The 24089-nt window shown below is 42.8% G+C and overlaps 2 protein-coding genes and 1 pseudogene across 3 annotated transcripts in view; 1 reads left to right on the plus strand and 2 right to left on the minus strand.

Moving 5' to 3' along the window:
• Positions 1 to 998: 998 nt before the first annotated feature.
• GDE1 (glycerophosphodiester phosphodiesterase 1) lies at positions 999 to 17784 on the minus strand. Of its 2 annotated transcripts, XM_006146587.3 has the most exons (7): positions 17379 to 17784; positions 13175 to 13267; positions 12002 to 12177; positions 7898 to 8003; positions 5201 to 5293; positions 3549 to 3760; positions 999 to 2135 (listed from the first exon to the last, which is right to left on the minus strand). In XM_006146587.3, exons 1-7 carry the CDS (start codon positions 17637 to 17639, stop codon positions 1988 to 1990), a joined length of 1089 nt encoding a protein of 362 aa, XP_006146649.1. In that variant the 5' UTR covers positions 17640 to 17784; the 3' UTR covers positions 999 to 1987. The 2 variants fall into 2 exon arrangements, with proteins under 2 accessions (XP_006146649.1, XP_006146650.1); XM_006146588.3 differs by lacking the exon at positions 13175 to 13267 and having other exon boundaries at positions 17379 to 17782.
• Positions 13292 to 14344, minus strand: LOC102497086 (kinetochore-associated protein DSN1 homolog pseudogene; annotated as a pseudogene).
• Positions 17785 to 19192: 1408 nt separating the features above from the next.
• Positions 19193 to 24089, plus strand: part of CCP110 (centriolar coiled-coil protein 110) — a 26867-nt gene continuing 21970 nt past the window's right edge. Inside the window, exons 1-3 of the mRNA XM_006146589.3 lie at positions 19193 to 19528; positions 21018 to 21117; positions 23365 to 23520. Of these exons, the coding sequence (XP_006146651.1) occupies positions 23380 to 23520 (141 nt within the window). The 5' untranslated portion in view covers positions 19193 to 19528; positions 21018 to 21117; positions 23365 to 23379. The remainder of the gene's footprint in view (positions 19529 to 21017; positions 21118 to 23364; positions 23521 to 24089) is intronic.

Below are 24089 nucleotides of genomic sequence, written 5' to 3' on the forward strand. Positions count from 1 at the left end.
TTCTCTGGTCACTTTTTCATATCTCTTGTCACTCTAGTCAACGTGGCATGGGAGCATCTGCAGTTTAGACATTTGTTCCAGTCTATAATAAATATTCATTTTTTATAATGAACAAATATTTATTTTTATAATGTCTTTTAAAAATAATTTTTAAAGTTAATATTATTTTTTTGAGATTTTTGTTATAGGACCTGTACATTCGCTGGAGAGACAGAAAGTGAGAAATTACCCTCTGGAGGGATGGCCATGCCACAATCCCTTCTCTTCCATTCTCCTCTTAGGATTTTGGGCATGCACACACACATGTCCAGTGAGTTTTAAGCTGCTAGGCCCAGGACTCGAACTGCAGTTGACTATGTGGGAGTCCAGTGGAGTAACCATTATACCATCTGCTGGTCCCTTACTACTATTATTTTTTAATTTGCTATAGAACATGTTACTTATGAGAAAGTGAAAATGCAAGCTGCCAGACCTGAGACTTGTACCGTGGTTGGCCATGTGTGAGTCCAGAGACCTAACCACCTTGCCACCTGCTGGTCCCATTTACCCCTGGCTTGGTAAATGTTGATTGAAAATGTCACATGGGCCATCTATCATGTCCCTACCTATACCAATTGTAGCAAAAGTCAGCTTGCTTCACTCTGCTGACTATTGTGTGGACTGCTCTTTCAAAGCTCGCACTGACCGCTGCAAGGGTGAAGCTGGGGACTCGTTATAAAAGCCACAGATGGGGTCGAAAGGTGGGAGGGGTGATCAAGAGGAGGGCATTAGGTTTGTTATTAAAAAAAAAAAAAAAATGACAACTTCATTTCATTCAGCTTCATTTTCCACGTTGCTAAGTTCACGGTTTAAGACTCCTGGAAGTTCAGGTGGGAATGAACAGAGCTGGGGTCAAGGGCTCTGTGTTAATAAAGCCAGACATGGTGAGTGGCTGACGGCAGTGGCTTCCAGAGTCGGACTGACTCGGATTTAAAGACCAGTTGTACCACAGACTCAGAGACCTTGAATAAGAGACTTTAATTCTGCAATGTCTCAGTTTCTTCATGAGAAAAAAGGGAATATCACCCCACTAGGATTTCTGAGAGGGTTGAATAAGATAATGCATGTGAAGGTACACGTGAGCAATTCTGGTTGCGTATCAGCCTCTGCTGTGTCACCACCTATGTGGTTTTTGAGACAGACCCAGCCTCCCACGGGTTTTGGGTTTTTTTTGTTTTGTTTTGTTTTTAGAAAACAAAGGATAAGCCTAGATGGAAGTTTCTTCTAGTCCTAACTGATCACTGAATTATGATAACCTTACTGTGATCACTTGCTGCCGAGCTTCTTAGTAAGCCTGAAAGTGGAATGCTGCCCCCTGGTGGTGTGTAGCAGTTATCTCAAGATAAATGACCATAAACGACTCAGGTTGAATTCAAGACTTTGCTACCATTTTCCCTGTTGCGCACTGAGACCTCACTGGATTGCACACAGCAGCCTCCCCAATTCCTTAGGCTTTAGGCTAAGATGTGTGGTACACAGTACTCCCCTAGTGTTCCTTTTAATGATTTTATTAGTATGGTTCACGAGTTTGATGTCTACAGTACATTAACACAGCTGAACACGAATATTTGAAAGAAGTCAATGACTTAAGTGTGGCAAGTTCTGAGTGATCATGCATGTCCCATGCATTTGCACCTGCACCCCGAACTGCACAACTCAATCTGTGCTTATCCTCACTGGGTCTTGGTGTGGGACTCGGCTAGGTCAGGCCTCGCTGTTGTGCCTTTTCGCAGACCCAGATTTTCAAGGGCAACAGTGTTGAACTTGGGCGAGCTTCATGGCGACACGTGTTTTGCTTTGGATCAGGTGAAAACGCAATTACTGACTATTGCTCATGGGAGGCACCTGATCCCCCGGGGCATGGGCGAGCACAGAGGGTATTTTGACACCCCTGCACGAGGCCAGCAGGCAGCTTCTGAGCCTGTGCGTCCTCTCCAGAGGTCAAAGTCTAGAACTGAGGCGCACAGTCTTCCAGCAAGCTGTCGGTGATGTAGCTGGAACCAAGATGGGATTCATAGTAGCTTTTCTCGTCAAAGGTGTTAACAGTCCAAACGACGACCTGGATCCCTTTAGCTGACCACTTCCTCACGTAGTCCCTAGAGAACGAGGAATGACCAGTCCTGTTAGGAGAACGACCAGCTGTCTCAGGAATCTATCACCAATATAATCCGTACCACTCAGCGCAGCGCTCAGTGAGTACCAACACCGCCTCGCACGAGCTCCTAACTGGCCCCAGCAACCACCGGGAGTGCTCCAGGACCCAGCATGCCCGAATGTCCTCACACTGTCCCAGCTTAAAACACTTCAGCGGCTCTCCAGTGACCACCTCCTCCTCCCCTCCACCGAAATGTCCGTGACAGCCAAAGGCATGCCTGGCCTAGTCACTGTCTGTCTCTCTGGCGTCATCCCACACCACTCGCCTTTCCCTTCTGTGTGCAGAACACCGATCTTCCTATTCCTTGAAGATCAATGCTCCTTCCTGCTTCTCCCTCTCAGCTGGGACCCCCACTCCCACTCATCCTTCAGAGTGGGGGCTGCCACTTCATCGAGGACGCTGTCCCTGACTGCCCAGGCTAGGCACTGTCTTCACTTACATAGCATATATCTTAGCTGTGCTTTTATATTTACTGAATTTTTGTTTAGCATTTCTCTCTCCCACTTCACTGCAAACTCTATGAGGGCTTTATTTCTTCACCACTGGCGTATTAGTAGGTGTGGATTAACTGTTTATTGAACTGAATACATGCATGCTTTAAGTAATAAACTTACAACTCTAATAATCAGAAATAAGACAGTTACAAAATTGGCAAAAAAAAAAAAAAAAAGGACTCGGAGATTGCTAGCAGGTTAGGGAGTGGAAAGTTTCTTAGAAGTGATTATGGAGCAGAGGGGCCAGGAAGTGGCATGGTGGTTAAGGTGTTGGACTCCCACATGGCTGACTGCAGTTCAAGTCCCAGACCTGGCTACTTGCTTCCTCACTTTCCCCTCCTCTCGCATTCTCTGTCTCTTTGGTCAAATTAACAAAACAAAACAAAACAAAAACAATAAAAACAAATAAAATTAAATAATTTTTAAAAATTAAAGGAAAACAAAAAGAAGTAATGGAGCATAGTCTGTAATGTGCAGCAGAGGAGGGATGGGAGGGGTGAGGCTGGTGTCTGCAGGATGGGTCACTGTGGCTCTACCCTGAATCACATGTTGGCTTTCAAATGAAGCCAATCACAAGAAAAGTAATCCCTCTCTCACCATTGTTTGGCAGGTTCAATTTTTCTTTAAAAGGCACTGTAAAAAAAAAGAAAACAAAAAACCAAACCAAAACACAAAGCTGTCAACCTGTTTTGGACACAGTGAAATATGCCTGAATTCTCCCCACCTAAGACACCAGTGGCATTCCAACTAAACAGAGCGCTTTGCGGGTTACAATCACTCAGGCCGCCCACCTATCAGCCCTTCCTTTCCAAGAACGGCATTGAGAAAATGTGTCAGGAGATAAAAACCTTCCAACTTACGGTGATACGAAATCCTTCTGCATGAGGAAAGCCGAGATCCCGCACAGGTACCACAGGATGTTATGCATGCTCCAGTCGAGCAGAATGTCCAACAGCACAAACACAGACAGTCTCCACACACTGTCGTAGCGTGGCTTCCCGTCGCCTGTGTGGCTGAGGCTCCACGGTCTGTGGGTTAAAGCTGTTATCACATTCTGATCCGTCTGTCGCATCTGAAAGGGGGTTGCGGACAATAAAATGATTAGGCTAGCTCGAGTGTAAACCCTCTCATTAGTTAAGAGGTACCCTGCCATTCTGCTGAGGGGGTCAGAGCTGGTACCCTGCCCAGTGTCTACCAGGACGTCCTCGCTCTTAAAACCCTTGAGAAAATGCGGTGATGCAGTGTGGATGAGAGCACCCTTTCAGTCTGAAAGAACTCCATCCTATCTTTAAGATGAGAAAATTACAATCTCAGGGTCAAATTTTAATGTCATGAGAAAAAAACTTTTAATTGGACATTTGCTAAAATTCTGGCCAGAGAGAATTAATTAGAACTTGATGAGAACAGAATCACGATCGTTTCAGGATTTGCTGGTTAGCTTTGGTCCCTTCCAGAGCAAAAGGCTAAAAGAGTCGGGGGTCATCGATGGGGGGAGAAGTGAGGTGAGAAGAGAGTGAGAAAAATGGACTGTGAGGAGAGGATGGGACGAGGGCAAAGAGAAACAGGGAGAAGTTCTTCTTGTTGAAGAATGCTACTTGCAGCCAGCCGGTGGCATGGTGGTTAAGGTGCTGGACCCCCACATGGCCAACTGCAATTCAACTCCCAGACATGGTGGCTTGAAAATCACACCTGGTGTGCATGTGTTCATGCCCCAAATCCCAAGAAGAATAGAGGAGAAGGGATTGCAGCATGTCCATCCCCCCCAGAGGGTGATTTCTCACTGTCCCTCTCTCTGTGTCTGTGTGTCTCTGTCAAACACATGTGCCCTATGGCAAATACTTAAAAGAGATAAAAAAGAAAGAAAAAAAGAATGCATCTCTCTCTCACTCTGTCCCTCTCTGGTCGAATTTAAATAAATAAATAAAGTTAAATAATTCTTCAGGAAAAAAGGAGGGGGGACCTGCAGGTGGTATGGTGGTTAAAGGCGCTGGACTCCCACATGGTCAACCACAGTTCGAGTCCTAGACCTGGTGGCTTGCTTTCTCACTTTCTCTCTCTTTCTCACTCTGTCCTTCTCTGGTCAAAATAATAAATGAATAAAATAAATAGATAAAGTTAAATAAAAGAATTCTTTAAAAAAAAAAATAAGAATGCTCCTGAACCAACTCATTATTTTGGAAGCTGGTAAATGCAGAGAAAGATTAAGCAGTTTTCTTATTTATTAAGTAACTAGCACAGAAGGAGAAGTTTCTTCTTATAGATGTGTTCTATCTGTAACATAAAAAAATGAGAATCGAAACATCAACACTGTGCAATATTTTGGAACCTGTAAAGGGACAGGCCTGGCCACTGAGCATCAATAGCTGTTAACGACGATAACGAGACTCAACCAGAGGTTATGCCTCCTGATGGAAGAACTTAACTGTGACCTTGATTCAGTTCAATGTAACAGTCATCTGTCTTATGCTTATAACAACCTAATATCATGTACAAGAAAAATCCTAAATTTTACCTTATAGATAACTTCTGGCAAGAAAGAGCAGACCATACTATTATTGTATAGTTGAGGAAATTCCATATATATTTTCTTTAGAGCATCGGTAGCCTATAAAAGAGATTCATATATTTAAAGTTTATAAAGCATAATAGCCCCAGCTAATAAATATCCCATATCAAGTACAATCCTATGAAACGGATCAAAAGTGTACTAATACATGGGGATGCCTACTGCATTGGCAGAATCCATTATCCACCGATACACCATAAACTCTCATTTGTGGCAAATGAGGAAGAAGACGGCTGTCTTATTTAGATTCTCATCCCTTTTGTCATACTTTTGAAAAGTGTGGCAGGTTGTGGCTAGGAGGCCGTAAGCAAAATTTTTAACTCCTTTCCTTACACCTCACTTTAGCCACTAGGAAGTCCTTCTACACCCACAATGGTCACTCTCTGTCTTCCCTTGATAAGCGTGAAGCGACCAGCCTAGAAACTACAGAGCAGATTTTGCCAGTCCAGGAGACCGAGAGGAGACACCATCCATCAACAAGGAGGAGGACAAGGGGACACAGGGTTGGGGGACTGGAAGAACGAAGTCTCCCAATTTTCCCCAAGAGGAACAGAAGTTTCTTTTCATAGTAGTCTGGCAATAAGTGAAAAAGAACTGATAGAATTTAAACGCTGACATTTTGTACGCTTTAAAGAATTTTAACATCCACAGCAGTTTAACAATCAACCAGACAGTACGTGGAATGCAATGCTGTGTAGCCTAAACTAGAAATACTGCTGCCTTTTGGAATGTGACAAACACCCATAACCAAGTGTAAGCATTCCCTCCCCAAATAAGAAACCACACAGACATATTTATGTGATGCCTGCCCTTCACCAATAAACCGGGGGCGAGCTACACACCCAGAGTTGTTTCCCTGCCATTTGAATTCACACGCACCATGTGGAACTGCCTGCGTTATTTAATTCTGATGTTTCTTTAATTATTCCCACTTTGCCCACAAGGACATTGGACGACCTTCAGGTTAATGTACCCGGTAGTGAGCGGCAGAGCTCAGTTACCCTGTGACCCTGGCAGCTGTACTCCCGAGTCAGAGTGCCGCCAGCACTTGAGCACTATGCTGCCTGCTATCTCGGTTAATTACATCACCATGTTCTACCCAGTCTCGGTTCAACACCTGTGAGCACCCATCCAGAAAACCAAAATAGCTCAGTTTTATGTGACCTTCTAAAGGTCAGTATGCCGTGTGTGAAACGTAGGATGTGTCATGGCTCCCAAACGTGGGCCATACCATCAACGAATCCTGAAGTGCTCATTAAAAACGCGTGTTTTTTGGGACCAGCAGTTAGTGTAATGGCTATGTTGCGGGACTCCCATGTAGTCGACTACGGTTCGCTTCCCTGACCTGGTGGCTTAAAACTCACAGGCACATATGTCTGCGTGCCCAAGATCCTGAGAGGAGAATGGAGGAGAAGGGATTGGGGCGTGGCCATCCCCTCTGGGGGGTGATTTCTCACTTTCTGTCTCTCTATCTTTCTCTGTCTGGCGAGCACACGTGCCCTGTAGCAAAAAACAAAACAAAACAAAAAACAAAACAAACAAACAAAAAAACCTCTCAAAAAAAAAAGTGTGTTCTTTGACCCCACCTGCACATTTTCAGGATCTTCTCTATTTAGTGTGGGCCCAAGAATCAGTACTTTTAATTAGGTATTCCAGGTGAGTCTATACAGACTGACTGGAAAAGCTAGCTGTATTACCATGATCAGTTCACTAGCATAATAAATTAGCGACCTTTCTCCTCTATCTTCAAAAAATAGGAGTTTACTATAAAAAAGTTAGGCCATATACTTAGGCTCACACTTCAGGTTTTAACTATACCCTGGGCTTGATTAAAACAAAACAAAACAAAACAAAACCTTTGGTGTCAACAGAATTCTCATTAGATATGGCTAGTACTGAATACATATATTGTTACTCCAATTGCTCAAATGATAAAAAAAAGTGTAAGTCCTTGAAAAGCTGATTCTTAGAGAACAAATGCAATTTGAACCACATTTTCCCAATGATTTCCAATGCAATATGTTTTTATAAGTAAAAGTATGTTTTAAAATGTAAGCAAAATCTTATATAGAAATGTCATACATATTTTTAAAAAATATAGTAATTTTTGTATTAAGTACATAACTACTCAAATCACTCAATAACCAAACTATACATAAGGGCTAAAAATAATACAAGGGCATAAATCTACATAAAAGATATAAACTGTTAACTATCAGAAGCCGTAAATACAGGAGTTCTCGTTCAATGCGATTCATAGTTGTCTATCAAAGGCCCTTAATTTATGAACTAAATGCAACTGGCCTTGTGTACAACTCCTGAATTCCTTTTCTTGAGGCTACTTGAGTGGACTGTTCCAGAAGTACCTCTTTACTGTTTACTTAATATCTTGTGCAAATGCTTTCTGTAAATAAAAGAAACGACTCTGGTTGTAGAATATCAGTTGTTAAAAGGTTCCATGATTTACTATTTCATTAAAGATGAGAATTTTATCGTCATAACCTTCCATTAAGCAAATGTATGGTAATTTGTGAACATAATTTAAGAGAAAAGAAATGCCAAACTAGCTCCTTGGTTTTGGAGGTGATCAGCAATGAAACAGACGTCTTTTTAACAAAGTGAAGTCCACGGTATAAACTGTACCATATTTGCATGGCCTTTGACATCAAAGAAGATTGTGAGGTTATGGGCTAGGCACTCTGCAACGGCTTCCCTCAGGGTAGGGATCTTTTCATCAGGGAAATCATTCCTATAAGAGAGGGAAGAGGAATAGTACATTGTAGGAAAAAGAGAAAAGGAAAAGTTTAGTGAAAAGAAGAAAGAGCGTTTTCCCCAACAAGTCCAAGGACAATTTATTATAGGTATTGGAGCCAAATTACTGACACTTTTGACCAAAGAATAGCAATGCTAAGGAAAATCATGAACTTGGTGAGAGATCACTGAATTACTGCTAATTTAATAACAGAGTTAGTAACCCTACTCACCAAAGGGCAGAATATATATGCTATCTTTGGAGAACTTAGAGACTTAAAAATTAATTGCTAGAGAGCTCATGTGCTTGCCAGAGACAGTCATGTAGAGGCAGAGACAGGGCGCTGGAGGAATGAAGAGAAAGCAGTCCCCAAAGGGATGTGGTCAGGTTGCAACTCCTTCTCTTCCATTTCTCCACCCTGTCAGGATCTGCGACATCCACACATCTGCACCTGGCATGTTTTTCAAGCCACCAGATTCAGGATTTGAACTGTGGTTGGCCATGTGGGATCTGGCTCTTAATCACTAGGCTATCAGACTGACAGAAGACTTCGTTTTAAGACTTAGAAATTAAGTTTCTAAGAATCCTATGCAGGAGAAATTCCTAGGAATACATAAATGTATTAACTATATTGTACATTTACTTAAGTGAAACTGTTTCAAAGAAGTAATTTTTGACTAAGAAAATGATAGTTCATGGGGCTGGCAGGTGGTGGGGTGGTTAAGGGCACCGGACTCCCACATGACCGACTGTGGTTCGAGTCCCAGACCAGGCAGCTTGGTTTCTCACTTTCCCTGAATCTCTCTCTCTCTCTTGCTCTATCCCTCTCTGGGAAATTTTATTTCTAAAAAATAAAGAAATAAACTTAAATAAAAATAATTCTAAAAAAATGAAAAAAAGGCAAAAGAAAATGATAGTTAAGTGCCTAATACATGAGAAAGCAGCTTTTCTCTCATAATCGAACTTAACATGATTTTATTTATACTAGTTCAACTATATTTTTCAACTGTAAGATCTTGATTTATTCTGTCAGTCATTCCAGTCTGTGTCTATTCCCTGGCAGTGAAAGCGGGAGACCTGAATTTGCTGTTCCTTTGGCCACTCTTTGTTTCCATGCCTCTAAGGGGAACATCTGACCACCTCGAGCCCAATTCTAGAGAAAAATACTGTTTTCCCTAAACACGGTCCCTAAGCTGATTAATTCATTTGGTGTTGGGCCAAAGAAAATGCTACTTGTTCCATTTGTGGAACAAAAATTGATTGAATTAAAGATATTGATTAAGGTGGTACATTGACTCGGATAGGTACCTTCTTAAAGGATTTTTAAGGATGATGCTGACTCTAAGCATTTTTTGTTTTATGTGTTAACTTTAAATGTGACATCTCATTAGCTATAATATTAACACCAGCCTTTCCCTCCCACACAGCATAGGGAAATATCTAGTGACAGGAAGGAGTGATTCCAGTAGCCTAGACTCAGAACTTTCAAGTGGTATCAATATTCTTTCCCCCCTACAGTACGATTTCCTTTGTCTGACTTTAATTTCTCTCAGATCCTAGGAAAATGAGGCCTGACTCATGTTTTAGAGAGGGCTATACCTTAACTGCTGAGTCAAATACTCAATATTCAAGGAGTATTGATCGTTATTCAGAGAACTGATCATGTAGGAATAACAGTGAGTACACATTGTTCAGTATTACAAAGAAAACAAGAGGGATTTATGGGGACCAGCAGTTAGCGTAATGGCTATGTCGCTGGATTCCCTCGTAGTCGACTGTGGTTCATGTCCCAGACCCGGTGGCTTAAAACTCACACCGGGCACGTGTGCATGCGTGCCCAAGATCCTGAGAGGAGAATGGAGGAGAAGGGATTGCGGCGTGACCATCCCTCCTGGGGGGTGATTTCTCGCTTTCTGTCTCTATGTCTCTCTCTCTGTCTGCCTGGCGAGCACACGTGCCCTATAGCGAAAACCTCTCCAAAAAAAAAAATGAGGAGAGGGATTTAAATAACCACATTCCAAAGTATATTATCAAGTATACCAATTCCAAAGTTGTTTATCACTGTTAACAGGGGGAAGGGTATGGGTTCTGCGGTCATTCAAGTTTGGGAAACGCTAAGTTAAAGGGTAAGAATTGAGTGAGGCGGACTGCTTATCTCCAAGATGAGTATCCCAAAGTATGGTATTTGACCTTCCTTGATCTTAGAACCCCTTTATTATAGATCATCTTATAGGACTGGCTCTGATACATGTATTGGGTTGCTGGAAAAGTCATTATGTATTTTTTCTATGTTTTTCTAAGCAAAAATGCATGGTGACTTTTCTGACAACCCAATATTTTAGAAGCTATTGGCTTAAACTATGTCAGAAAGGGATTAAATTAGACATCTAAAAGAACTTTCACTCTTACAGGGCTGACCCTCACTGGAGGCAACCAGAAACAACATGGTACAGTGCGTATTTCTCTGAACTGAAAATTGGGTTCTCTAGATTCTAGTGCTGCTTTCTTTATGAACTAGTTATTTGCTCTTGAGTAAGTCATTTAACTTTCCTGGTATCTCTGAAAGCAGCATTGATCCAGAGCTGCAGTGCCCAATATGGTAGTGACATATAGATATTTAAGTTTAAATTTACATTTATATTTAGTTAAAAATTCAGATTCTGGGGGGCCAGCAGGTGGCGTGGTGGTTAAGGGTGCTGGACTCCCACATGGCTGACCATGGTTCAAGTCCTGGACCTAGTGGCTTGCTTTCTCTCTCTCTTTCTCTCTTTCACTCTGTCCCTCTCTGGTCAAATTAAACTAAGTAAAGAAAAAAAGGTTAAATCAAATAATTCTTAAAAAAATTTTTTTTTTTTAAATTTCAGTTTCTGGGCTGGCAGGTGGTATGGTGGTTAAGGGCACTGGACTTCTACATGGCTGACTGTGGTTCAAGTCCCAGACCTGGTGGCTTTCTATCTCTCTCTCTCTCTCTCTCACTCTGTCCCTCTCTAGTCAAATGAAAATGAATAAATAAATAAAGTTAAATAAAATAATTCTTTAATAAAAAAAAAATTCAGTTTCTTTGTTGCACTAGCCACATTTCAACTGCTCAACAGTCACACATGGCCACCATAGTGGGTGGTGTAGATGTAGAACATGTCCAGCATTGCAGAAAGCTCTCCTGGACAGTGTTATTCTAGATGATTTCTAAGGCCTTTTCTACTACATAGAATTCTATGACTCCTCAGAAGTTTGTTATAAAGATATGAAGAGTTAAAAGGGTTAAAATATGGTATTATTGGGGCCAGGTCGTGGCCAGGGGTACTGCAATTGGACCCACATGGGAAAGGTCTTGGGTAGACGTCCTGGGACCTCCCTGGGCGTGCCAACAGAGACTGGAGGTGGATGAATGGCAGGAATACCCTGTTTGGGATGCCTGTCTCTTTCTTTCTGTTTCTCTCATGGAATAAATAAAAATAAACAAAAAAAATGTATAAAAGATGATATTACTTAACAAATGTGCACAATATAATGTAATGCTCATGGTGAAGAAGATGAATATGGGTATATCTTTGATTTGATTATTGTATACTGCATGCATGCCTTAAAAACCATTCTGTAGCCCTTGTAAGGGCTACGGATTGTATGTATACCAGAAATCATTACTAAAATGTGCCTCTTGGTATAACTAAAGGCAAGAAAATTGATAAGCAATTTCTTTCACCCTCTTGATACTGTCGTTTAAATGACAGTACAAAGTAATTGTCATAATAGTGATTACAGTATTATCTTCAGAATAATTCTGAGGCCAAATTTGGCTTCAATGGGAAAGATTAAAAACACACAAGCCATATTTCTGTTGTTCCTGGTACTTGCTCATTACTTGGGAATATATAGTATATAGTTCAAAACAAAACAACTCTCCTGGGGCGGAAGATATAATTAGAAGGTGCTGGTGTCTCTCTGTGATCTCTGATGAAAGCTAAGAGATGCTTAAGTGACCGTAAACTACTTACCTGAGTCTGTGATTTGCTGCAGGATTAAGCTTCCGAATTTGTTCAAACGTCAAGTCACACAATCGACCAGTGCCATCGGTTGTCCTATCTACTGTGTTGTCATGCATTAAGACAGGGATCCCATCAGCAGTAAACTCAATGTCCAACTCCACGCCTGTTGCTCCGTTCTTAGCTGCCTTAACAAAAGCATCAACAATATTAATGTCAAATGGCCACAAACCTCATTTCACATTTAGATGCTCAAGAAGACCAAGTGGGCTGGCCAAGGAGACAGTTGTTCTGACGGATTCCTTTCCCTTTCCCTATGACATAGCAACTCTGACCTCTTGCTGTTTTCCATGGAGGTTAACCTTATTTCAACTCCTACACTATGGATCTCTTAAAAACTTCAATTTTCCCACTAGTCCCACTCTACTGGGAGAAGATGGGGTGACTCTGGGATCTTAAGTTGGACAAGTTCCACTGTTTACCTACGTATCTGTTGGGATGGTAGGTCTGAAAATCCCCTGTGCTTGTTGAATACTCAGCTCTTTCACTAGTTTGGCATAAACAAGATGAGTCAGGTTTTTGTCGATTAATTCTACCCTCTCAATAGAAACACCAAGGCTGCTTCTAGGAGACACTAAGTTCTGTTTATAGGTGTGGCACTGGCTTTTGGCCAGTAAGTTGGTAAGTTCGACATTAGAATTTATCTAAAAACAGAATGACTACTACATTTTATGAGCCACACTCCTCTGAGACACACTATCATTGGCTTCCTCATCACAATGAAAATGAGAAAAGGTCATCACAATCAAGATTTCTTATTTTCATTTCTAAAATTGTAAGTCATGGTGCCTTGAAACATACATGGGAAACAGTGAGAAGACTGACAGATGTTAACTTTGGGCCCTGTTTGCCTCAATCTTCCTACCTTAAACAATAGCTATTATTTATCAAACCTTTCTATTTGTCAGGCACTATTCATAGTACTTTAAACATAGTACTTTAGCCCATTTGATCCTCACAAGCCTGTGGCAGGTACCATTAACACTGATATTTTACAGATGAGGAAACTGAGACAAAGAAGTTTCAAGCATTTTGCACATTTTCAGAACAAGTGTCTATATAATGTTGTCTACGATGTGTGTCATCGCTTATAGAAAGAAGCTGAAGTGCCCTTAAGACAGTTACCCTCAAAGGTACCGTGACGCATATCACTGGCCCAGACTGCCATGCAGGTACTCCGTGCTGAGGCGCTCTTCCTAGTCCTCTCCTCTTGAGTGCCTATGACAGAGAGGCTATGGAAAGTCACTGACAAGATTCAGAGCGATGTGTGGGAAGTGGCTTCTGTAGGTGACGCTTGAGCAGTTTTCAAGCTGGTGAGGGATCTAATAGTTACATGCTTCTCTTCTCCAGCCGACACACATTCTGGAAGCACTGGGTACTTCCATCCCGGAAGGCCTGTAGCTGCTTCACTGATCCTTGTAGCTCACCCATTACCAACCAACTCCACACAATCAAAGACTGCCCTGGTTCTGCAATATTTTCTGGTAGTCAGGCACTGTATCAAGAACTTCACTCTGAGAAGATCCAAGACATGTCTTGGGTTCCACTTCAACTTTAGTAACTTTGGTTTCTGTCGATCCTCCGGATGTACCTCTTCAACCTCCTTCTGGTAGCACACTAAGAGCTGATCCTAACTCTGACATTCTAAAGAAAACCTTGTTACGTATTCCTTCATCTCAGCTGCTGATGTCTCCAGAGACAAAGCCATTGCTTTTCCTTTTGAATCTTTAAAACATTTTGTAGTGTTCTATCACTTTCCAGTCTGTCCGTAAAGTGTATCAATTCTTCAGAAAGAGAAGCATCAGGTTGAAAATCGATCTTTTGGCCCTAAACCTTTCAAGACTGAAGTCCTTAGCACTTCCTAGGAAAGGTTCAAGTTTCTGAACAGAGAACTGGGAACTAGAAAGCAGGAGAGGCAAGCCGTTTGCTTTCTGCCAAGTTGACACTGATGGACCTGCTGAGGTCTTCTAAGATCTCTGATCTAGTCACTGAGGTCTTCCTGGGTGGAGAACCCTCTTAGCCTTGTCCATCCAGCCTGGAGACTGGTCTGGGTGGAGGGTGCAGTCCGCCCACCTAGTCTGAAACTCCCACCTACCAGCTCTCGTTTCCTCTTAAGACCAGGAATCAACAGGCACAATGGTTACTATCCACAATGTTTACTATCGTTACATAAAGGTATGCTAACCTTAACTCTTCAAGACATGTATGGAATTTAGCTGTAATTCCCTTGCGACACAGCAGGATATGAAACACTGTAGGTGAATCTGTATTTGGCATATATGTTTCCTCATTCATGATTTACATTTGGTCAAACATGTTACTGCCCAAACAGCTGAGTATCTCCTGTGTTCAGTTAACACTATGCTAAGGCAACTTACAAAAAACTAAGTTGGAATGGAAGTTAATGATAATTATTTTTCCTATAGCAATTGTCATCTTTCTTTTCATGACAATATATCCTGTATTTGTGTTACTTCATCTGACCTCTCTAAATTTAAAATTGTAAAATACATTTTTCAATACCTTTTTTAAAAAGAATTATTTAGGGACAGCAGTTAGTGTAATGACTATATCGCAGAACTCTCATGTAGCCAACCGTAGTTCGAGTCCCAGACCTGGTGGCTTAAACTCACGCTGGGTGTGTGTGCATGCATGCCCAAGATCCCAAGAGGAGAATGGAGGAGAAGGGATTACGGCGTGGCCATACCCCCTGGGGGGTGATTTCTCCCTTTCTATGTCTCTGTCTCTCTGGTGAGCACATGCACCCTATGGCAAAAACCTCTCAAAAAAAAAAAAAAAGAATTATTTATTTAATTTATCATTTATCACCTTTTTTTAAAAGAGATTTTTGCTATAGGGTGTGTGCACTTGCCAGAGAGAAAGGGAAAGACAGAGAGAGAGAAAGCAAGAAATCACCCCACAGAGGGGATGGCCACACCACAATACCTTCTCCTTTGTTCTCTTGGCATTTTAAAGATGTACGCACACACACCTGGTGTGAGTTTCAAGCTGTCAGTTACGGGACTTGAACTGTGGTTGGCCTATGGGAGTCCAGGGCCTTAACTACCATGCCACCTGTTGTCCCCCTCCAATATCTATACCTATCTATATATTTAAAAGAATTATTTTGTTTAACTTTATTTATTATTATTATTTTCCAGTTTGATCAGAGAGAGACAGAGAAAGAGAGAGAAGAAAAGTGAGAAAATGCAAGCCACCAGGTTTGGGATGTGAACCGTGGTCGGCCATGTTGGAATCAAATGCTTTTAGCCAACACACCGCCTGCGGACCTTTTAGATGTATTTTTAAACAGAAAGCTGGAGAAGCTGTTTTTACTGTCTCTGTTCTATCATAAAGAACCAAAGTAAAAGAAGCATACAAGTTTAACATGGTCATACAGAAGAACTCAGGTACCTTCCACTAACTCAAAGGTTGTCCTTTTGACCTCCTTCCTTCTTCAGGCTTATTATTATCATTTTTTTATCTTTACACTAAGATGGTTTGAAAGAGTCAAGCCACCTTTGGATCCTTGGCACAAATAGCTTACATTTGTGGAGGTTTTGCCAAGTCTTATTTATGTGGATTAGTTATTTGGGAGAAAGCATCATTATTCCAATTTAACAGAGGAAAAAAAGGGCAGGGCTGAGACTAGGGTGAGGAGAGCTGTCTTAGGCTACCTCACTTGCAGCACCCTAGTCAAGCCTGATGGGGGCACGAAAGCTTAAAGAACTTGCTCATTACACAAGACTATCTGTGCCTAGCAGGGCAAAGAAAAGTCTATCTTTTTATATACTGGAACACATTCTAACCAACATCAAAGAACAGTGGGGCTTGGAATCAGTCTAGAAAGAGCTGTCTATGTTTGAGCCACAGTTTTCTTACGCATCGGATGTTAAAATAATGTCTCAAAGAAGGACCAGCAGTAGCATGGTGGTCAAGGTCACTGGATCCCCTATGGCCAACTATGTGGTTTGAACCTCGACCCAGCGGCCTGAAACTTACATGTGCATTTGTTCCCAAAATCCCGATAGGAGAATGGAGGAGAAGGGATTGTGCCATGGGTATCCCCCTGGGGAGTGTTTTCTCACTCACCCCCTCTATCTCTCTCTCTCTCTCAGGCAAGTACACAAGACAAAAACTAAAACTAAAGTCTCAAAGAAATGAGAGGATTGGGACCAGCAGTTAGTGTAATGGCTATGTTGCTGAACTTCCATGTAATCGACCGCAGTTCGAGTCCCGGACCCGGTGGCTTAAACTCGCGCCGGGGGGGGGGGTGCGTGCCCAAGATCCCAAGAGGAGAATGGAGGAGAAGGGATTGTGGTGTGGCCACCCCCCCCTAGGGGGTGACTTCTTGCTTTCTGTCTCTATGTCTCTCTCCGTCCTTCTAGCGAGCACATGCACCCTCTAGCAAAAACCTCTCCAAAAAAAAAGAAAACAGAAATGAGAAGATTCAATACATGTATTTACACAGCAGTAAAAGTGCCTAATCCACTGAAAAGCTCAAGACTGCCAAGAACTGAGAGAGATCAAGAGCCTCAGAATTGCCTCATGGAAAAGGGAGGCAAGCCATGTGAATGTACATGTTTAGGGGGGAAGGTGACAAGGGATGCTTAATTTAGAGGACAAGCAAAGGCATTTCTATGAAGGATGATCCATTTAGAATAACTTCAATTACTGACCACGACTCTACTTGACCTGAGCCATTTGGGGTTTAGTTCACACACCAGCCTCTGTTCTGTTCCTTGAAGTCAGGCCACATACCACCTCTCCTGGTAACTGAACACTAACATCCTTCCCACCTAAAGCCCTTTGCACCTGCTGTTTCTGATTCCTGGACCGCTCCTCACCCAGATCTCATAGCTACCTCTTCCTCATAATTCTGACCTCAGTTCAAATGTCACTTCTTCAGAGAGAATTTATCTGATTACTCGATCCAAAGAGCAGAACTCCTACCCACTCATTTTTAAAAACTCACTACCTTATTGCCTCGTTGCACATTTTGCCCTCCTAAAGTATTTCATCTACATGTTTACTTGTTTAAGGCCTGTCTCCCTCACTCTAATGTAAGCTCGATAAAGCAGGGACCCTTTGGGTCTGGTTCAAGGCTGTAACCTCTGCATCCGGCATGTAGCAACTGTATAAATATTTGCTGTATCCTATAAATACCTGTGGTCGGGAGGTTCCTAGACACCGGGAGGGATCAAGGACCCCGGAATGTACTGCTTGTGGGCGCGTGGGGAACTGGTAAAGCTATCACCAGGGAACCTCCGGAAGGACAGACAGAAGTCGAAGCTACTAAGACTAGGGGCGCGAGGCGTGGGGGGCTCACCTGCCGAATGGCCGCCAGCGTGTTCTCGGGCGCATCGTGGCTGCCTCCGCGGTGGGCGATGGCGGAGACGCGGCCTTTGGGCTTGAGCACCTGCAGGACCCTGCGGGAGGGCACCGGCTCAAAGCTGAAGAGGCGCAGCAGGACGAAGAGGCAGCCGGTGAGCAGACAGGCATTGAAGGGGCTGCGCGTTACCACCATCAACAGCAGCAGCAGGAAAGAGAAGGGGCCCAGGAGGCCCCCCTGTTCCTCCCACAGCCACATGCCGGCGCCCGCACCGGCACGGACCGGAGTCCCGGACCCGCCGGGCTCCGGGGGCAGGAAAGCGAGAAGCGAGCGGAGCCGGAGGCGATGGCCGCAGCTGGTTCCCTCTCCGGGGACCAGCGCCGCACAATGGCGGCGGCGGACACTTCCAGACAGGAGCCCGCGGTCCAACCAATCAGGGCCCGGGACCTCCAGCGCTGGGGGCGGAGCCGCTGTCACGGCAACAGGGGCGGGCCTAGGCTCCAGGCTCAAATTCCAAAGAGGTTTTGGCTAATCTGGGGTCCGGACTTTCCCTGGGCTAGGAGTGGAAGAAGAGGGCCAGCTTAAGGCTGCAGGACTGGAAAGGATACTAGGGACTCCTTCGCCCTACAGGATTCAGAAGTCCAGGGAACCCTGAAGGCTCCCAACGCCTTTAGGCTCATTAATCAATTCAGTTCAAGATTTGTCAAACACTGCCTAGTACGGTCACAACAGTGAACTGAACATACTGGGTGGCTGTTCTTGTGGAATTTACATTCTCGTGGAAGGACATAATAGAATTAATAAAAACAACCAACATTTGCAAAGCACTTACCATGCCCCCGAACTGCACCTCATAACATGCGTTATATGCATATTTCCTGTATTCTCACAACAGCCCCATTAGGTAGGTAGCATCTCTGGAGACTGAGTTCAGTCGATTTTGGAAGATAGTGCAGTTTTTGAGAGAATGAAAGAGCATAGCAAAGGAGGCACAATCAGATGATAAAACTGGAAGGGATTTTAATGATTCCTTCATTTCACAGCTGAGGAAACTGAGGACAGGTGAATTGAACAAATAGCTGACATCATGCTACCCCAGCGGCTTGTGACCTTTCCACGGCTCCTCTTTCTCCTAGTTTTACTTCTCCTCCTAAGAGCTCAGGTAGCAGGCACCTTGCGGACTTATCTCAACTGTGCCTCACAGTTGTGATAGCTACAGGCACTTTTAACCACCGTTTTACATATGCAAAAATAGGAACCTGAAGGAGGGTCAGTAAGTGGCCAAAGGTAAAGTCGAGTTAAGGAATGAAAGAGGGCTCTAAATCACATTTTTGAAAATTGGTAACATGTTTTTCAGATAGAGAATTTTGGCAAAAGAGTTAGTTTTATCCCCCCTGTTTTTTCTGTTACATTTTTCTGCGAGACTATTTTCTCACCAATTTGCACAAAGGTACGGAAGTCTTAAGGTTTTGATTGAGCATCTAGGATTCAGCAATATTTTTTATATACAAAGAAAAAGTTTTGGTGACTGTCGTCGGTTTTCTCATTACCATACAGATAAGCAAAAAATGTAACTTCAAGGAACACTTCATGGGGACTTCATACTCTGAACAGCATTTCTGTTGTAATAAATTATAATTTTAGAGGCGCTAATTGGTAGTGAAGACTACATTCCCCAACGTGCATCGCATTGGCCGTAGGTATTACGCCCAATATCACGGACGCGCAATGCACCTTGGGGATTGTAGTTTCTGGAGGCCCAACCGTTCCAACTGCCCGGGAAAGCAACCACCGGAAGTACCAACCCTGAGAGGTGGAGTCCGGGTGGCGGCGGCGGCGGCCGTTGCCAGGAGCCCGCGTTGCCGCCAGAGACCCGTAATATGGCCGGGAGGAGGAGGAGAAGGCGGCGGAGGACCGAGCTGCGTTCTGTCAGTACCAGTTGAGCCTTTTGCTCCCTGACAAGGCCCGTAGCGCGGGAAGAAAAGCCGACGGGGCCGTGGGGGATCAGGTGTGTGCATGCGGAGGAACTGGACTGTCCCCGGATCGCGGCTGAGCGACTCCCCGGCAAGACGGAATTGGCGCCCTGAGGAGCTGAGGGCGGGCTCGGCGCTGGGCTTGTGGGCCTCGGGCCCCTGGAAAGACGCCTGGTATGGGGAGGCCAGTACCTGGGGGCCGGGGGCACGGGGCGCGGAGGTGATGCTCGAATGGTGGCGCCGCTTGGTGGGCTCTCGGGATGGATCCTTCTCTCAGAGGAGCTGGGGAGGTGGGCGTGGGGCGCCGGGATCCGGGTAGAGGATCCTTGGTGCACTGACTCGGGCCAGAACCAGAGAGCCCCGATCTGGCGAGAAAACAGGGATAAAACTGGGCGGTTCGCCTTCTCCCTCCCGCGGTGCGGCATCCCCGGGGTGTGCACTGGCCATTTCTGAACGCCGGTTAACCACAATCAAAGGCCCGAGTAGCGCTGTTTATTCCGCCTTTGCGACTCTGGATCAGCACGAGGACAAAAAAGCAAATTCTCTTGGTCGCTCCCAGGCTGCTTGGTGCTTCTCACCCTTTGCTTCTCCTATCTGCACGTAATCCCAGTGCCCAAGCCCCAGTTAGGGCAAATGGCAGCGCCTAGACATTGATTCGATGGGAAGGGGTCTGGAGAGAGCGAAATGAGGAAGCTGGAGGTCCCCCTTCCTGTGTCTTTAAGTTACATTTGACTCTTGGCAGGAACCAAGCTCTGAGGCTGGCCTCCAGGAGTTCATAGGCTAGAACTAAAAGTCATCACCATCATCTTCGTGAGAAAAGCAGCTCCCACGTATGGATGCCGTCTGCGTGCCCCGCAGTATGCTAGCACAGTGGCACTGCATGCATGAGCTCATCGAATGCTCTCAAAATGCCTTCCAGACAGATAAGGAAACTGAGGCGTAGGGCTGGTGACAGGCTCACAAGAATGTTCAGCTAATCATAGGTACCCCAATAAGAAATCTTCCCCTTTATTACCTCTACAAGAAGTTTACGTCCGCAGGGACTGATGGTCTCAACAGCCAGCTAGGCTCTGAAAACAAGGCAGGATCTGTTCCGTGGTACTTTGACCATTCCCTTTGGTGACCTTTCTGGCAGCATAATGGTTAAGGGCAGATGGGATCTTGAGCCTATGGGTCAGTAGTTAGTTCTCTGTGGTGTACAGAAAATGGAGAAGACAAGGCGTGTCTGAACCTGCCGCAGCTGACAAATTATTAATGGAAGTGGACCAGTAATGCTTGATGGTAAAGTATGGGGTAGTCGATTTGTGGTTGGGGTGGACATGTAGTCAAGGCTCCCTTAAAAGAAAGCCTTGCTGACAGTGGTAATTGTGGGATGAAATGTAGAGTGCCCTCTCATTTAATCATGGAATATGGACTGTGCACTTTTTAAATGGTCACCTTTGCAGTTTAGAGGTACCAGTTTCTCTGGGAATAGGGTCATCCATGAAGCCACCTTTCTCTAAATTCTATTTTTCTTTGCTGCCTTCTTTGCTGTATAGTCTGCCTCTTCTTTTTTCCTCCTCGTTCTCATTCCTGGTTGCCCTAAATACCCTAATTCACTCATTCAATACTTTTATCAAGTGCCTACTATGTGCTGACACTGTTCTGTGTAATGCGAATTCAGTGAGCAAGACTGAGGAAGTACCTGTGCTTATGGAGCTTACATTTTGGTGGAGGAAGACATACAAAAATCAAGGAAATAAGCAAGATCATTTCAGATAGTGGTAAGTGTTATGAACATTGGGAAACAGCTGGTTAATGTGATAGCGACTGTGGCAGGGTTAATTTACAGGGTGTAATCAGGGAAGGCCTCTCTGAGGAGGACACTTCCAAGCTGAGACCCAAGACTGAAAAGGATTTAGTTATGCTTCAGGATCCTTTGATAACTTCCTTACTCTCCTTATTAGCACTTGTATTTGAATGGTTAATACATTGTTACATTCTGTAAGTTATGCTATAATAATGCTATAATAATATATTACTGTGTATCTGTAATATATATTTAAGGATATGAGTAACTTTCTGAAACAATGAGGGATATCTCTATGATATTACTGAGAGAAAAATAAAACTATTGTCATAAAGGTATTTTATTTCCTTAAATTTCCCAGACCTTTATAGTTAAATTTCATGTTTTGCTTGTGTATCTATAACAAGTACATTACATTACTTGTGTTGATAATTTAATTACATTCTGTGCAATGCTAGATGTGTGGGTTGTGTTAAGGAAATACTCTGATATGGATTCATTTCAATTTCTTTTACATCTTACCTACTGAATATTTTGATGGTTAAGATATCAGAATGTGGAGTGAAACCTAGACTAAAAAATGGTTATGTGATGAGGTGTTTTGTTTTTCACTTTTGCTTTATGAATATGAGTTTGCAAAACAATCTCATTCACACCCTAGAGAACCATTTCTTTGGAAGTAAACTCTTTACTTTGCATAAATTGAACATAGAAATAATGACAATAGATGGAATGACAGGAAAAAGTTTTGCTACTGATAAAACTACCAACTGGCCAAAAGTAACAATATATTTTCTTTTTTCATAATCCAGTTCTAATTTTGAATATGGTTTTCTTCGTTTATAATTGTACTATAATTTGTCCTTGATACTTTAGTGTATGCTACTGAATTTTTTAAGTACTTCGCAGCCTAGGTCTATCTTATTTCATCTTTGTACATCATTAATTGAATTTCCCTGCTCTCTTTTTGTTGTTGTTGTTGTTAAATAGTTAATTGTTTTAAAATGAACACTTAAAGGAACACTGTCCTATTAGGTTTTCTGTTTCTAAACTTCATGCCCCTGCTGGTTTTGATTCTGACCATGTCTCTTTTTTTATTCTCCCTTGCCTACTTAAAGGAAACAGTGCCATATTTAACCTATATGCTATACAAATAGGCACTGTTTATTGAAACATTTAACATGTGCTAAATGAATGAATTTAGTGGTTTCCTGGTTACCTTATATTTTCATAGCCCCTATCTATTTTCCAGAAATGGTGAAATTACTGGGCTGATCATTGTTAAGAGTTGGCAATGATTCAATTTTCAACAATAAAATAGATTTAATACCAGAGCCAATTGATTTTCTGTGTTCCATCTTTGGCTGAGTTGGCTGGTGCTCATGGAATCAAAATATAGTCCTGAATATGCAAATACTGTAGTAACCTTTAAACTGCATATGAAGAAAGAGATTTTTAAAAGTAAATATTCTCTTCTATTTAAATAGTTATTCTGTGCTACAAAAGCATTTCTGCCTTTGTATAATATGGTTTTTTATTGTGCTATTGGGTTGTCAGAAAAGCCATGATGCATTTTTGCATAGAAAAAGACCTGTTAAAGAAATGTTTATAATCTGAAGATAGTAAAGTGGTACAGAACTTTGTTCTCTTTAAGATTTCACTAACAGTGCTCTTCTAAACTAGTTGCTCTTCTAAACTAGTCATGTTTCAAAATTGATTTCTATGAAAAAATGTTCAGAAAAATTTAATGTAAGGGGCCAGCAGGTGGTGTGGTGGTTAAGGTGTTGGATTCCCACATGGCCAACCACGGTTCAAGTCCTGGAGACAGTGGCTTGAAAATTGTACCCAGGTACATGTGTATGTGTGTGTCTAGAATCCTAAGAGGGAAATGGAGGAGAAGGGATTGCAGCATGGCCAGATGCCTGGGTGGTGATTTCTCATTTTTCCTCTCTCTGCCTCTATCTGGCAAACACACGCACCCTATGGGAAAAACTAAAAAAAAGAAAAAAAAAAGAAATGTTTAATGTAAGAAGAATGTCTTACCTGGACAGAGCCTTTAGGTGCTTTTCTGTATCCAAGGATTAGGTCCTGATCAGTGAGATTGTTCAGGGAAGGCCAGTTCCAGGAACTGAATTTTTTATTTCATATTCTACAAAATTTGCCAAATAATAAATATATATTTTTCTTAGTACATTAAAAATAACATTTTTCTGTTTTGTAGTGTGATTGTGGGAAGATGGAGGAATATGAGAAGTTCTGTGAAAAAAGTCTTGCCAGAATCCAAGAAACATCTCTATCCACGGAGAGCTTTCTACCTGCCCCATCAGAAAGTATTTCATTTATTCGCTTCCATGGAGTGGCTGTGCTTTCTCCACTGGTAAACTTTCTTTGTTTTTAAATATTTGTTTTTTCTACAGTGAACTACTAAGACAGTTTATAGACAAACAAGAGAAAGATTTATAAATGTTTGAAAGATAATTAGAGAAATACCAGCGAGCTAGCATTTTTTTACCTATTAGATTGGCAAAGATCTGATAAGACCTAATATTCTATAGGTAGTGGGGAAATGTACTTTTAATGCCTTTTGCTGAGAGAATCACTTGGTTCTACTTTTTGGTGAGCAGTTTGGTTGTGCTTATCAGAATTTAGAAGTACATATAACCTTTGACTCAGCAATTCCATTTTGGGGAATCTCCTACCATTAGCTTCATATACGTGCTCAAAGAAATATGTACAGGGTTATAGCAGCATTGTTTAAAAAAGCAAAAGATGAATGAATGACCCAATAGTAGGTTAATTTAACTGTGGTCCATTTGATAGACTCTCATCTGTGCCATTAAAATGAGGAGGGAAGGGTCGGCAGGTGACGTGGTGGTTAAGGTGCTGGACTCCCACATGCTGACTGTGGTTCAGGTCTCAGACCTGGCAGCTTGCTCTCTCACTTTC

Source organism: Tupaia chinensis, unplaced genomic scaffold (assembly GCF_000334495.1).
Source record: "Tupaia chinensis unplaced genomic scaffold, TupChi_1.0 Scaffold000182_1, whole genome shotgun sequence".
NCBI lineage: Eukaryota > Metazoa > Chordata > Mammalia > Scandentia > Tupaiidae > Tupaia > Tupaia belangeri.